The 15,607-nt window shown below is 37.8% G+C and overlaps 1 protein-coding gene across 1 annotated transcript in view; it reads right to left on the reverse strand.

The window, feature by feature from the left end:
- Positions 1-13,271, reverse strand: part of LOC149932861 (arrestin homolog) — a 66,401-nt gene extending 53,130 nt beyond the window's left edge. The window contains exon 1 of the mRNA XM_090157194.1: positions 12,907-13,271. Within this exon, the coding sequence (XP_090013320.1) occupies positions 12,907-13,271 (365 nt within the window). The remainder of the gene's footprint in view (positions 1-12,906) is intronic.
- Positions 13,272-15,607: the final 2,336 nt, after the last annotated feature.

Below are 15,607 nucleotides of genomic sequence, written 5' to 3' on the forward strand. Positions count from 1 at the left end.
TTAAAAGGATAAAACTTTAATCAACTGTGAAAAAAGTCCTTCATAAAGTCCTTCGCTAAGTGGATAAAATCTTCAGAGAAATTTAATTAGAAAAATAAATTGAGCTGACCCAAATTTTCTCGACATAAGTATTTTTTTACAGCGGCTTGTCAGTTCTGTTTTACCGAAAATAATAACTACCAAATACATTTCTCGTTAAACGTAATTTTATAAAACTTTCTTATTTAGATGAAAATTATACTAAAAAACTGTACTTTCACGTTTAAGTAGGCTATATGACCAATTCAATCATTTGGTAACACACCGTGGCGAAATTGGGATCTCTGTATGAAATATTTCCATATTTATCTGCCTAGCCAAAGAAACTCCATACCAAAGTCAAACCAAGCCAACTAGGTTCGATATTCATTTTATAAAGGCATTTTTTACTTAAATTCTGGTTTTCATTAGGGCTAATGCAATATTTTTGCGTCGACTCTCACCGCTGTGACGTTTTTGCCCTAGTGAAATCCTGGCAAATCCAGCCTTTATATCCCTGGTTTTAATTTTCCAAAGGGGCAATAGCGTCGCTCGAATAGCGTTGACGTAAAAAATTCGGTTAGGCCTGAGCCTCTCAATTTTTTCGGTGCCAATGAAAAACATATCGGTTAGGTGGTTAGGCTTAGCTCGATTTTTGGGAGTTGACGCAAAAATCACCGTTAGGCCTAACCCAAGATAATATAAACTTCGTACCCTAAGAAAGCTCTCTGAATTCGAATCTAGTTCTATATGATCTTGGTTCTTACGCAAGCTTTTCGCGTCAGCTCACTCTCTGTTTTGCGTTGTAGCGTTGAGTTTGTAAGTTATCTCCCCACTGTTTACAGGAGTTTTCCCCGGTGTTTTCAGTTTCCCCTTTCCATAAAAACTTGTTGAGGTTAACGGTAATAGGTAGTGTCAGGGGCGTAACTAGGAACTCCGCCCCCCCCTCCCCGCGAAAAAAACTCGGGGGCCTTTTAAATAGCACCGATTTCAATCATACACGTTCGCCCCCCCCCCCCCCGCGCCGCGGGGTCTGCGGGGCGCTATTTACGCCACTGGTTAGTGTAGGGAGCGGTCAGCTCGCGTGGCATGAAGCAAATAACCGTGCCAACTGATTTAAAGGAATTAAAAATTGCTAGCTGACTTAGGCCTAAGGTGGTGCCTTGGGTATTGGCCTAACTGATTATTATTATTACCATCGCGGTGTTTTGCCATTTTGAAAACCAACCCTTACAAAGTACCATATAAAGAGTAGCTTGCACGTCCACGCTCTATATATTAATACTTCCTAACGAATCACTGAATGGGTTTTATTTAACCGTCTATTATTTGGTCAGACGTTGACGAGAAATCGTAAATGTTGTCTGCTCCCTGTACTCCATTTTTGTATTCAACGACTAAAGCCACGGACTGGGCTCAAATGGCGGTTCGGAAATGGGCGTTAGGAGGGAACTTTGCCGCGATCAAAGGAGAAATGGAAAAAAGTAAATTAAATTAGTTGAGCTGCCTTATTCACGTGAATGAGGAGCGCGTGGCGAAAAATTTTTACCTGCCATCTAGAAGCAACAAACACAAGGAGAAAGCCTTTAAACACGCTAACGCAGTGTTGTGTACAAATTTCATTGGACGATCCTTTACGCTGGGCGTTTTACGGAAAGGGGGAAGACAATTTCGGAATTTTCCCCTTCTGGCGACAGCAGGCGCTAAAGCATCTAACCAATGAAAACTGTACACATGAAAATAGACGACTTTTGACGGGTTGCGTTCTCCTTGTGTCGGGTGCTTTGTTTGTTGCTCCTAGCTTACCCCGTAAAAATTGGACTAAGAGAACGGATAAATGGGACTTGGCCCACGCTTTGGTCATAGTCGGTCATCTTGCTATTGACGGCTTTTAAAATTCATTTTGCGCGTGAAAATACCTCTACATGTTATGGTCAAAAAAGCACGCAAAGAAGGCTGTGTGCCCAAGACATGTTTCTGTAGTGTCGCGCGCTAAAACGTCATTTCAAAATTCGTCAATTGAGAATGGAGAAATGTAGTTGAGAAAACGGTGATGGAATTTTCAGCTCTTTGGTGACGATCCATCTTGCCCTCCCTGTGGGTCGAGGAATTTAAAACTCTTCGGATTAGCATTTTAAACCCGCTCACCATTTCCCTTGGATTCTCAGTCCCTCTAAACAGGGACGCCATAAAAGAATCGAAACAGATTCTATCGCGATGGGGCCGAAGAAGAATGCTGCCAAATCATAACTGACTTTAAACAATTTAAATATTGTAAATACATCTCAGTTTTACCAGTTGTAAATAATATATATCTTACGAGAGAATTAGTCATTCACCTATCCCGCTAATATATATTATTCGCTTGAAACATGAACAAACGCTGGCTCCCGTTGATTTTTCCCAAAAAAAGGGTTGTAAAGAGAAAATAGTGCGAGGTGAAGACCGTCATATATTGACCTTCCAATACAATATAATCGATAGCGGTACTATACTATACTACAAGTCATTTTAAATAACGACAAAGTTTCATTTGGAAACGACATTATTTTTTATTTAATTCGCTTTTGCGAAAGGACTTTTCGCCCGACTATTAACTACACTATATACTACAGTTTGAAGATTCTGACCATTCTACTTGGGATTTCTCCAGACCCCATATATACCCTTGTCGAAGAATACTAAGTGATTTGTGGGTTTTCCATTTTATCGGAAGAGAGCGTGGTGACGAGTCACTTTCTGGTATATATATAATAATAATAATAATAATCAGCTAGGCTAATACCCAAGGCACCACCTTAGGCCTAAGTCATCATGCGACTTTTGAAGCCATTAATTCAGGTGGCCGGGTTACAATGCGTAGGAGGGTGGTGGCAAGCCCTGCATGCCACGCGATCGAGCCAACAGCTCCCTACACTCACTATTACCGTTAACCTCAACAAGTTTTTATGGAAGGGGAAACCGAAGAGCTTGGGGGAAAACCCCTTAAACCAGTGGGGAGAGAACTTGCAAACTCAACGCAGAAGGAGTTGTTCCGAGTTTTCACCCAGTGCCACAAGCTAGGATCGAACCCGGCTCCACTTGCTGCGAGGTGAAAGTGCTAACCACTCCGCCAGGTTTATACAGGCTATTATTTAGCATCAATATTCTATATCCGTGCCCTTTTTACGAGGGAAAAAACACTACATATATATACAATGGAAAAATATGATATTTTAAAAGACTACAATTTTACATTTTGGTTTAAAAGTTTATATTCACGTTTAAGCTTACGTTAACAATTCTATATTTTATTTATACACTTAATTTAATTGGTTTTTCATTTAACAAAATTTTAAAGTTAATTTTAATTAGGATATATACAAACAAACATTACGCGCATTATTTAACAAGCCCTACTCTTCCCTGATACTACAGGGATCCGTATATATGGAAGGATATTATTATTTTATTTCATATCATTTTAAAATGTATAAATGTAAATATATCGCGTGACCTTCGCTCCTTCCTGATGAAAAAGAGATCCCAAATTGGAGAGTGGGAAAATTAAGATTTATTCATTCGCCACTACCCAAATTGTAGGCAAAAAATAGGTCAAAAACGGCAAACATGTGTAAAACTACAAACCTCGCGTAACCGTCTCTGAAATGAAACGGAGTTATTTCTCTAGAAAGGAGCGGGCCTCTCTTTCCGTAAGCGTCGTTAGATCCTATTCAATACCTATTCCGCGCAAAATCATCGAAATGGTATCGATTTTACGTTTTCTTTACGCGGGTTTTGCTCCATTAAACGCTAACCGAAGCCTAGCTGTTCCAAAACCGCGGCAAAGGCCTAAGTTTCATAAAGTTTAAAGGGGTCAAACGCGAAACCTATAAATATTCAAAATATTCGGAATCGACTTTGAAGATAAAATGACCACGCGAAGACGTCGAAGAATAACGAGGGTGAGGAGTGTGACTGTTGGGTGCTTGTGACGGAGGGGATGACTGGGGCTGGAAGTCGTTCGAGATAGGGATAAAGTACACCTGTGGAGTGTTTGAACAAGACACTTTGTGTACTTTCATCCGTGATGGCCAAGAAAGAAAAAAATCCAGTCTTAATCGATGAACTAGATGTTCCCATTATCAGTTCTCCACTCCGGGCCAGCTTCATTATCTCGCGAGTTTCTCTCGCGCAAATACCAAAAATAATAGAAACTAGCCCGTCGCGCGCTATTGTTCGCGTCATAATGGCTCCGCGATTGATACTTAAGAGGTATCTCGCCATTATTCGTTCTCGAAAATGGAGGAAACATTGAATATGAAAACGTGTTCGAGAGGTCGAGGGAGAACGGGACTTTCTGATCGGATCACGAAAGAGTTCGTCGGCTTTTTTTAGATTTATCTATTATTCCGTTGGCAGAACGCGGCAGGAAAGGGGGGAGGGAAAGAAGGAAAGATCTACTAAAGGTTTATCGAAAATCAGCGCCACCTGTTGGTTGATGGCGTTCGTACAAAAGACGGATATTACAAAGGTTCTCGAGACGAACGAGACGTATTACCATAAGTTAATGATACCTCTAAGTAGACAAATAAGCCCTTTCAAGGTGGAATCTTTGTCCAGAAAATGTGATGTCAAATCTTGTCTCTCCGATTCCCGCGAAAATGAAAGATTTTAAAAATATCTCGGACCCAGCGCCGCTGTGCGGTCGAGAATGAAACTATATTGGGCTGAGAGAAATAAAGCAATAGCAAAAAAAAACGTTCTTTTGCCTCTGTGGGGGGAACACATTTTCTAAGGGAATACCGAAATTTATTTATTTTGGGGAAGTTCAAGCTAGCCTTGCACCAAACGGGATTAAAGAAACGTCAGCTTCGGCAGTTCCAAGTGTATGTTAAGGTTACTTTGATACGCAGTACGGAGAGACATAGGTCGATTTGGACAAGCATATCCGCCATAGGCAGCATAGCCATTTGTCTACTTAGAGGTATCATTAACTTATGGTATTACGATAAGTATTTTGCCGAGGGTTAATCAAGGGTGGGCTAAAAAGGTTATTTTTGGGTATACCGTAACTTTCTGGAACTGAAAATAGAACCGAACTCGGTAATTTAATGCCCTAACTATTCGATTTCCCAGCACTAGGTTTTTTTCCAAACACCCCAACCTCCGCGAATCAAAATGCTGACTTTCGAAACTTCGCGCATTTTTTTTTCGGTGACGTACGGTTTCGAAAATAGCTCGCTGAATACCTTTTAACTACTGACTGATCCGTGTTTAAACTAACAGAAGCCATAGGACTTCAATTTCCTGGAAATTGAGGTTTGCCGAAAAGGGAGAGAGGGAAACCCACGCGTCACTGATCGAATCCTTATAGCTATATAAGTTTATATTTACGAAAACTTTAATACGTAAAAAGGTGAAAACGTCAGTCACGGTCTTCACTTTTTATAATAGTAGCAAATATTTGTAATAAATCACCTTCGGCGAAATATCTAACGAGGGGTAAAATCGAGTATTGTTAAAAATGAGACGAGAAATTGCTAACAACGCTCTGAGGTTGGCTTACGTGGATGCGTCCGTCTTCGGTTTTCGAAGGGAAAACTGTTGGGGTCTTGACCACCAGTGCTTCCACTTTGGAAATTTTGAAATTCCTTTTTTCCTGTACTAAGTTATCTAAAAAATTCCCACTTTTTTCCCCTCTTAAGGGGGAAGACTATAGTAAAAACCTCTTTTTCGTTCAAGCTGAACGTTTTAGTTTTAACAATTACGCAATCGAAATATATTTTTATTAATAGGCTGAACCTTCCTCTAGTACTTAAAATAATTTTGATAATTCTAATATTAATAGTTAACGAGATTTAAGGCTATAACTAAAGGGTAGTTTGGGTAATTGCCCAACTTGTTTAGCTCCTTTGGTCCGAATTAAAACGTAATAATTAAATTACTTTGAAATTTAAAATTGTCAAAATTATTTTAAGCACTAAACATGAGGCTGTTCTACACATAAATATTAATTTTAAGAGTTAAAACACAAAAATAAAACAGTTCGGCTTGAAATAGCGCGAAACTAGACAATGACCACTGTAGTCTTCCCCCTTAAATGTAAAACATTCCACAAAATTTACCTCGTTCAATCTTAACATAGTACTACTATAATTCAATTTGGTGGATGCAGGTACCGAGAAACTACCAATTCGCTTATAGCACACATGTATCCGTGTCTATACCAAAAAAAGTATAATACTTATTTGTCAACGAACAACAATGAAAAATATGTTGATTTCATTGAAAAGTGGATCACTAACATCCTACTGGTCTGTGGTTGAAAATAGTGCTCATTTTCATTGTTTTTTTTAAATATACGTAAATTCCCTTTTTTCCTTTTTCCTTTTTTCGGAAACCTTTCCCGTTTCTAATTTTGAAAAGTGAAAATTCCCTACAAAAGGATAAATTCCCTATATGCTACCAAAGGATAAATTCCCTATATGCTACCAAAGGATAAATTCCCTATATGCTACCAAAGGATAAATTCCCTATATGCTACCAAAGGATAAATTCCCTATATGCTACCAAAGGATAAATTCCTTATATGCTACCAAAGGATAAATTCCTTATATGCTACCAAAGGATAAATTCCCTATATACTACCAAAGGATAAATTCCCTATATACTACCAAAGGATAAATTCCCTATATACTACCAAAGTATAAATTCCCTATATACTACCAAAGGATAAATTCCCTATATACTACCAAAGGATAAATTCCCTATATACTACCAAAGGATAAATTCCCTACGAAAGGTTAAATTCCCTAAATAGGATTAATTCGATACAAAAGGATAAATTCCCTACATTGTGGAAGCACTGGTTAGAGTCTGATCACACCCCGTAATAGGCGCTTCAATAAAACATCTTCAATTAGGATATCACCAAGAAGTATTATTTCTGAGAGCCAGGACCTGCAAGCTACTGTGTAAATAGCGCTTGTTGAAATAATGAAAACTATTCACCTCTACGGTATGCAACAAGTGTTTCCTTTTAACCATGTAGCTTTTTTGACGTATTAAGGCTTAGGAAAAACACGCCGTTCTGTTTACAGGTGAAAAGTTTCCATTATATCAACAAACACTATATAAACAATAACTTGTAGGTCCATTTTCTCGAAAATATTACTTCTTGGCACCGGGTGAACACTCGGAACCATTCTTTCGCGTTGGTTATGTAATTTCTCCACTTTCCATGAAAACTTGCTGAAGTTAAGGGAGCTGTTGACTCGCGTGCGACCACCCTCCTAGGCAATTTAACCCGGCCGCCGCTAATTGGCTTCGCAAGTCACTAGTTGAATTAGGCCAATGCGGTTTCATGGTATTAGCTTAGCTGATTACTATTACTATTTAACCGATGTCGTTAAATTAATTGGTCACCAAAATTTACCATTTCGAGGCACTTCGTCGAATGAAACTTTAAGCGGGATAGACGATGAATCCGTAAATCATGGAACCTTTCTTGAAATTGCGCGTCTCCTCGCTGACAGTGTTTAGCTTGCAAGTAGACAGTACGCGAGATATCAGTGCTTCTGATCAAGCCGCTGTTTGTCCGCCATACATTTATGATGGATACATTATTGAAAGACTATACGCGATGCTACATGTTTTGGTGAACCGGGTTTACAATTTGAAAATTGCATCGGAGAGTCTTTTGATGGAGGTGCAAATATGAAAAGCGAAAATAAAGAGTTAAGAGCGTAAATTGCTAAAGAAAACGAAAATAGTGTTTATATTTGGTGTTATAGTCATTTCTTTAATCTTTGCATTTGTGATAGCTGCGATATTTAGGTTCAAGCTAAAAACCTTTTTGGGTTTTTAAATAGGCTAGCTATCTTCGGCGACTCTTGTAAAATAATGGACGTTCGGAGTAAAATAAGCGATAAAAGTACTCTTGGTTCAAAAAAAATTCGGCGTCTACAAAAAATTGGTGAAACAAGATGATGGGCTCGCAAGAAAGTAATTATGTGGGTTTTCGGAGAAGATCCTCTGCATTGCACCGTAATAACCGCGCTACATTTTATCACAGAATCCGGAAAATTGGACCTAAAAAGCACCTCGGAAGCGGTCTCCCATCTTCAAATTATTTGCAATTTAAAAGTCATTCAGATGGTTCATATATTTTTGACCATTTTTGAGGAAGCTGGAACGGTCGCGAAATGTTTATAAACCAGAAATTGAGATTTCCTTACTGCTCGAAACATGGTTGAAAAGTTTAAAATATAAATTAATAAGATGGATTTTACGAAGATTGTTGAAAAGGTAACGTCATTGGGCAACCTTTCTTACATCGGCCCTAATCGTCACAGCTAGCTGCCAGATAACATTTTATGGGGGAAGAATACAGTAAAAGCCTCTTTTTCGTTCAAGCTGAACGTTTCTGTTTTAACAATTACATAATTGAATTATATTTTTCTTATTAAGCTGAACCTTCCTCTAGTGCTTAAAATAACTTTGATAATTCTAATATTAATAGTTAACGAGATATAAGGTCCTAACTAAAGGGTAGTTTGGGCCCTTGCCCAACTTGTTTAGCTCCGGGGGTCCTAATTAAAACGTAATAACTTAATTACTTTAAAATTTAAAATTGTCAAAATTGTTTTAAGCACTAAACAAGAGGCTGTTCTACACTTAAATATTATTTTTCTAAATTAAAATACAAAATTAAAAGATTTCCGCTTGAAATAGCGCGAATGTAGACAATGGCCACTGTAGTCTTTCCCTTAATGGAAAATGGACACGAAAGATAAAACAATTCGGCAAACTATGATCTGATGAGATACTTGAAAATCCAATCGATCTTACAGAGTGGAAGATTTTAGCTCCATACAAGATCAGCTACTCGGAAGTTTAACCGAACGTTTTTCAAATAATAAGAAACTAATTACTAGAATTTTGAGAACTTCAAGAGTCAGGTTTTCCAAATGAAGCCCTATCTGAGATTTCAATATTTTCGTAAATGTACAAAGAAATTTTGAAGAAAGAGCTCCTTTCATTTGTGAAATTATTTAAAGGGAACTTTTCATTCAAAAACAAAAGAAATTTACCGCGAATATTCCAGCGACCGTGATACTCGTTCAGTCATTCAGTTCCGAGATCGGGAAGTTTAAAGGAAACTTCATGTTCTAACCGAGTTTGTGATGGTTGTCTTACTTTACAAATATAACCCGCATTCGGCGGCTTATACCAACTTATTTGTGGCGTACGAATATTTAACAACTTTGTCTTTTAGTCGAGTTAGTCGTGAAAGATCCTTTTCAAAATTAAAAAATATGAAAAATAGGCGAAGATCTCCCTTGGACACGTTAACTTTGAAGCGATTATGTCAATTGAAAAAGAGCTTTTAATCAATGTGCCATTTTGAGATGAAATCTCTAAAACTAAAGAAAGCATTTTCCGGTAGTGTACCTCCTTTACATTGATAGCCGAAGATTATTCATATTATTCATATTGTTCATACACTGAAACGTTCAAATAAATATATTTTGATAACATTGAAATTGTCAGTCAAATAGTCGTCATAATATTAAACAGTAAAATTGTAAAAGTATTATTTTTCATTATTAGTCATTTCTTTTATCGTATAAAAATAAGGATATTGGCTATTGCGTATCTAAACGAGCGTTTAACCGCCGAGTGAGCTAGCTCTACTATAGCTACTAAACGAGTATGCTAATACGCTACCTACTCTGGTTTTCGACTGCAACCAAAAGAAGGCGTAGCGAATAGATAAGTCTCTTCGGCGGGTACAGACGATAAGCCTCTTTCAGGGTCTTAAAAGGCCGTTTCAACGAAGTAGGTCTATTATAAACCTCTGGTAATACGTATATGTAATTACGTATCCTTTCATAAAGGAGTAATAATTTTGTAGAAACGCTAGATAGGAACCCGAACGCGTGGGTGGGATTGGAAAAGATCAATACATCGTCTTCTACGAAGAGTAATAGTAATAAAAAAAATATGATGTTTATACCCTCTAACTGTAGTTCGTTCTAACAAGGATCTAAAGACGAAAGAAGTCCGAGCTTGGAAAGAAGCTACAACGAGGCAGACTTTACCCCCGTTCCATTAGCTTAATACTACTTTGCCAGTGATCCCGGTCTCTACCATTAACTAAATGAGAAAGTCGAATGAAAAGTCTCGCGGGTGATTACTCAGGTTTATACCAGATGCTGGCGGAGGACGGAGATATTTCGAGCACTCGCTTTAAAACGACCCGAGCTAGGCAAAAGGACTTCTTGCCAATAACAATCGCCGCGATTGTTGGTCTGAAAACTCTCGTCACTCTCGGAGACCTTTTCCGCGCGAAGACCACCGCGGAAGAGTTTCATTAAAGGCGACAGGCCCTAATTTTCAAACTTTATTTTAAACTACCTCGTCACCCGACAGCGAAAGAAGAAAGATTGAAAATCGAATGGTGAGGGAGAGTGTTCGCGATCTTCGAGAGAAAATTGGATTTTTCCTCGTTTCGAAAGTGGAATCGAATTTAGAATGGCAATTGCGGATCCACTGTGACCGATTTCTCTCAAATTCCCCATTTACTATCTCATCAATTCGCTTATTTCCTATTAGGAAAGGCTTAACTCGGATAAACGATTAATTACGGAAGATCTTCGACCTCTTCTTAAACGAATTTATTAATTTATATTTCGCCCCGAAATTAATAAAAAAAAAGCGTTTTGACACCGCGAACAATAGAGCGTCCGAATCTCTATTGATAACGCCGTACGAACTCCAAATCCGTATCGATTCAAATGGCGAATCGAAATTCAATTGTCACTTTTGACAAAGGGAAACGTAGACCAGAATAAGCCCGACACAACGGACACGATAACAATACAAATGTCTTTATTATCTGGCGCGTTTGTTTAAACCGCGGAATCCTTTTCAAAATTATTCAACGGGCGGGAGGAGCGACGAGCGATGGATGAGCGGAAACGCCTTGAAACGCGTCCTAAAGACAACGCCTTCGTTTCCCGACCAAGTACTTTCAAAACGGTAACCCATCTCAAAAGGAGACAAAGATAGGACACAAAGGGGCCGGTGTTTAATTAAAATGGAAACAGTGCCCCCCCCCCCCCCCGCTCCGTTGGGTCCCCGACGTCTCGTATTTAAGGGCGATTATTCGGAGAAACTGGGAAACGGGTCGTTGATGACAAATGAACGTTGGACGTTAAAATAACGAGCGGTTTCTCTTTCTTCGTTTAATTTGGGAATCAAGTAGGCCTACAATAGTAACGAGTCGAATCAAATAGTGGGTCGTTAGAGTTTTTTAACGATCGCGTGTACTTCAGTCCCCTCTTCATTTGTTAGTTCGTCAACCATTTAACGGTATTTTAAAACATTCTCATTAGTATGCTACTAATTGGGCAGCTGTATAGGTAAAAGTTACCCATTTCATTATTTTAAATATAGCGCATAAAGCGATACATATTTGTCAATGTAGAAGGTCCTTTCATAAGGGTAACTTCATCAGAGACTTATTTTTAAATACCTAACGACTCAGCAGATGGCGCCAACAGTCTGTCAAGTCCAAATTTTTAATTAGGCAGGTTAAGCCACCCCTCGAAAACTTGTAAGATTGCAGACGTAGCTTTATTGTATACAATCTACACTCCTACAAGTTCTAATTATACATTTTCCATCGGTGGCTTAACGTTTCTAATATCTAAAAACCACCAAAATTATTAATTTTGTATGTGTTTTTTCTAAATTGAATTTTTTATTATAGTTTGAACATAAAACATCCCCTAAAATAGCGTTAAAAGTAGGTTTTTATAATAAAAATCAGTAATTATTTATTTCCTTCACCTCCAAAAAAGTGTGAATTGCGCCATCTAGTATAAATAAAGACATTAAAATCGCACCTCTATAAGTGCTTCTTCCTAAATGTTTGTTTTCCTGTACGCAATTTTCGACTCGGTCTATTGGCACCGCATTTCGCACGAGAGATAACACATTGTATCTTTCAGCCTAAGCTTCGCGTTTATAGTTATAAATTAAATTTAGTACGTTGACCTACAATGTACTGAAAATACACAGTTCTTCAATCTTCGATATTTTGGATAAATAGTTTAAAATATTAAAATTTACAAAAAAAAAAAACACCAGCCCAACTATATATAAACCAAACAGACGTTTTTGCCAATACAGTTGAAGGTTTGTCCCTAAACTTAATTATCGTTTTCCGCCCCAATTTCAAACAAATACAAATAAAGCCGACTTATGAATAAATATTGCGTGTCATAAAAATAAGTGAAGGTCATGGAGTACAACTTGATAACACCTAAAAAGGACAATTTTATTAGAAATAAGTCTTTAAACTTGCTTTTTAATTATTTTGATATATTCAGAGCCGTATCAACGTTTTGAGCTTAGAAAAGGCAACGCCACCCAAACTCGGAATTCAATTAATTATGTATTAAAAAAACCCAAAAACGCCACAAATTTCTTTTTGTTGTGAACATGGAAAATTTTAACTTTTTTGGTAAGAATCCCGAAAATAGGGAAAGTAAAAATTTTAAAAACTTTACCTTAATGCACAGTTTATCTTATTTTAATAAATGAATCTAATACAGAGATACCTATAAAAAGTAACATTTATCTAAACTTGTCATTCATAGTGTACAATATTTAATTTACCTCAGTCAATTTTGCATAATATCGGTAAAAGTATTTCAGGGTTTTCGGTTTCATCCTTGATCATCAATATCAATTAGACTTTAATCATTTTAGCGCTTAAAATAATTTGTTGTATGTTCTTAACTTGTTCCCCGGTAAAAATACGCCAATTAGCATTCTCTTTAATTACACCAATGTTCTCAACAACACGAAATGAAATATTATCGTGAAATAGCTTACGTCGAAGTCGCAGTTGTTTCGTGGAAGGAGGATTGGTCATGGTCCGGTGGACTGTCGCGCTCGACCTGTACGGCGCCAACCATGCCCTGGTCGGGGGTCTCCAGCACAGCGGACGGCTCAGGGTTGGATTCCGTCAACCCCTCTTCCGTTCGGGAATCACCCAGGATCTCGGACTGCACGATTGAAATTTTCCCGCACCCAGAACGAACGCGACGATCTTTGCCGGCAGTTCTGACAGCCTTCGCTATTGTCGGACCTTCTGTCAGCGCTGGCGACTCAAAACTAGCGGTTCGAGAAGAGCGCGCTGCGCTCTGTCCTGACTGACTACAGCGCTCGCCACGACTCCGAGACAAACTAAATAGCATCTCTGATCTTCTCCGGCTCCTTTACGTCCGAAATGATCGCGAAAGTTCATTACGCGTCGAAATGAATTTCGCGGTTTTTAGAAACAGTTTTTTCGGATCTTGTGGAGAGTATTTCGTAAACAATAACGACCTTGTTATATTAAAGGGGAACGGCCAAGCTTTTCCAAATATGGCCTTATTTCCGTATCAAAAGATTAACAAGACGTTCAATATACTAACACGTACCTTTTTTTGTCTTGAAAAAAATAGCTTTTGGCCCAAAAAGTTGAAACGAAAAATAACGCCAGGTGTTTGGTTTGAATTTTCCCCGCCATCTTAGGGGCTACCGCCAGCGCCCCTAACCCCGTACGAGCGATTTGCGAACTATCATAACTTTTAAAATCGCGCAATTTAGGCTTAGGTCTCTTATAACTGTAACGCGCAGCGCGTGCAAAACATATTTTTTGCGTCTTCAGCATCGCGCTCTTTTACGTTGTTTTTCTGTCTCACCGACTTCTCGCCAGGTGTCGCGGCGGACGCGCGCTTTTCGATTTCCCGAAATTTCTTTATTTTATTAAAAATTAACCACTCAATATTTTTTGATGCGGATTTCGCCATAAATTTTAGTTTTTAATGGGCTATAGGGCTATCTAACTTGTTAAAGCTTGACCGTTGTCCTTTAACTTGTTGTTTTGTTTTGGACAGAAACTGAAAGGTGACTCGGGCTCAAGCGTTTCCCAAACCAAGACTAGATTTAAGTAATATGTTTATCAAAAGTATATAGCAGACAAATAGTTTGAAGTACTCATCTTCCTAAATTACAAAATGTAATTCAGGTACGTCCCCATGGGGGGAGCCTATCCTAAATAATTTTGATCTTCCAAATTAAATCAAAATAGTTAAATTAAAATTTTGATGACAATTTCAAGTATAAATGTTTAAGAAGCACTCAAAAGAAATTTAGGAGAAAAGTCGGTAAAATCAAGGTTCTCCCTAATCGAACCCCCTTCAGTACTCCCTTTTAAATAAGTAAATATCCTTTGACGGGATATTTTATGTAAAAATTCTACATAATTTTCGTTTAATCATAAGGTCTCCCATATGTTAAATATAAATTTCGAGTATCTTCTAATGTCAGAACTTAATATTTAAACATATGTTTTTAATTTCAGTACATTTTAAGTGTTAGTTTTGGTATTATTTTAATTCCAATAATAAATTTCTAGTTTTATAAGGGAAAATGGATAAATCAAGCGTATGCTAGAATTTTGTGGTAGATAGCAGCACGACTAAAATTGTAGACGGTAGCGTACAAGTAAGCTAAGATTTTAATAATAATAATAATAATAATAATAATAATAATAATCAGCTAGGCTAATACCCAAGGCACCACCTTGGTCCGAGTTTCGCGTCTTTTGTTTGCTCGAAGACCTATCGGTACGAGCTATGTAAGTTTTTAAATTTTCTTCAAATTTGTTTAGGATTTAGCTTTTTTATCCCTTTTTGGACTAATCCACTAATTCGCTAATTTTATCATCCTTTGCATTAAAGTCCATAGGTGGTTCCATTTAACGTTACATTTCGTATTTACTATTCTCCACCACTCTCCCCCTATTCGGCTTTCCGTTGCTACGCAACTCGTTTTGAAATTTTTAATGTTTAGGCTTAGATTCTCTTTTCGGTTTAACATTCGCAAGCCAGATTTCCCGCACGGCACTGATGAGTTCCAACTAGGACGAAACCGGTCTACCGTTGGAAATTCTGGCTATTTTATTTATATTTAATTTTATTTTTCACTCGAAGATCTATTGGTCCGAGTTTCGCGTCTTTTGTTTGCTCGAAGACCTATCGGTACGAGCCATGTAAGTTTTTAAATTTTCTAAAGAAAAAACTACTTATCGAAGACAAATTATGAAACCACCATTGGATTCCTGACACTTCAATCCTCCGCCTTTTCTATATTTCAAGTCAATTAAAGTTAGTTTTAATTCGTAAATCATTAAATACAAATTAAGTTGTTATGTGGGCAAGAAATATTGAGAGGGATTGGGACGCCGCCGTCCGTGTTGCCAGATGGGCCGTTTCCTGCCAAAATTGTGCTACTTTGGGAACGCTGTTGCGGGGAAAAAAGCGTTGGGCAATGTACGACGATGCAAAATTTATGGTTCATAATACGCTATTATGTACGACGGTAAATATTCTTACTGCTATAAGTTTCTTTATTTTTTTCGAATTATCGTTCAAAAGGCTATATACGTACTTCCCTGATACCACTACCAAAGGCAAAAGTACTTTCGTACTTAATTTTTATTACATATAATCCAAACTAACTAAATAAGTGTGACGAGTTAATAATA

This window comes from Leiobunum rupestre, chromosome 8, assembly GCF_980474605.1.
Source record: "Leiobunum rupestre chromosome 8, qqLeiRupe1.1.hap1, whole genome shotgun sequence".
In the NCBI taxonomy this organism is placed as follows: Eukaryota; Metazoa; Arthropoda; class Arachnida; order Opiliones; family Sclerosomatidae; genus Leiobunum; species Leiobunum rupestre.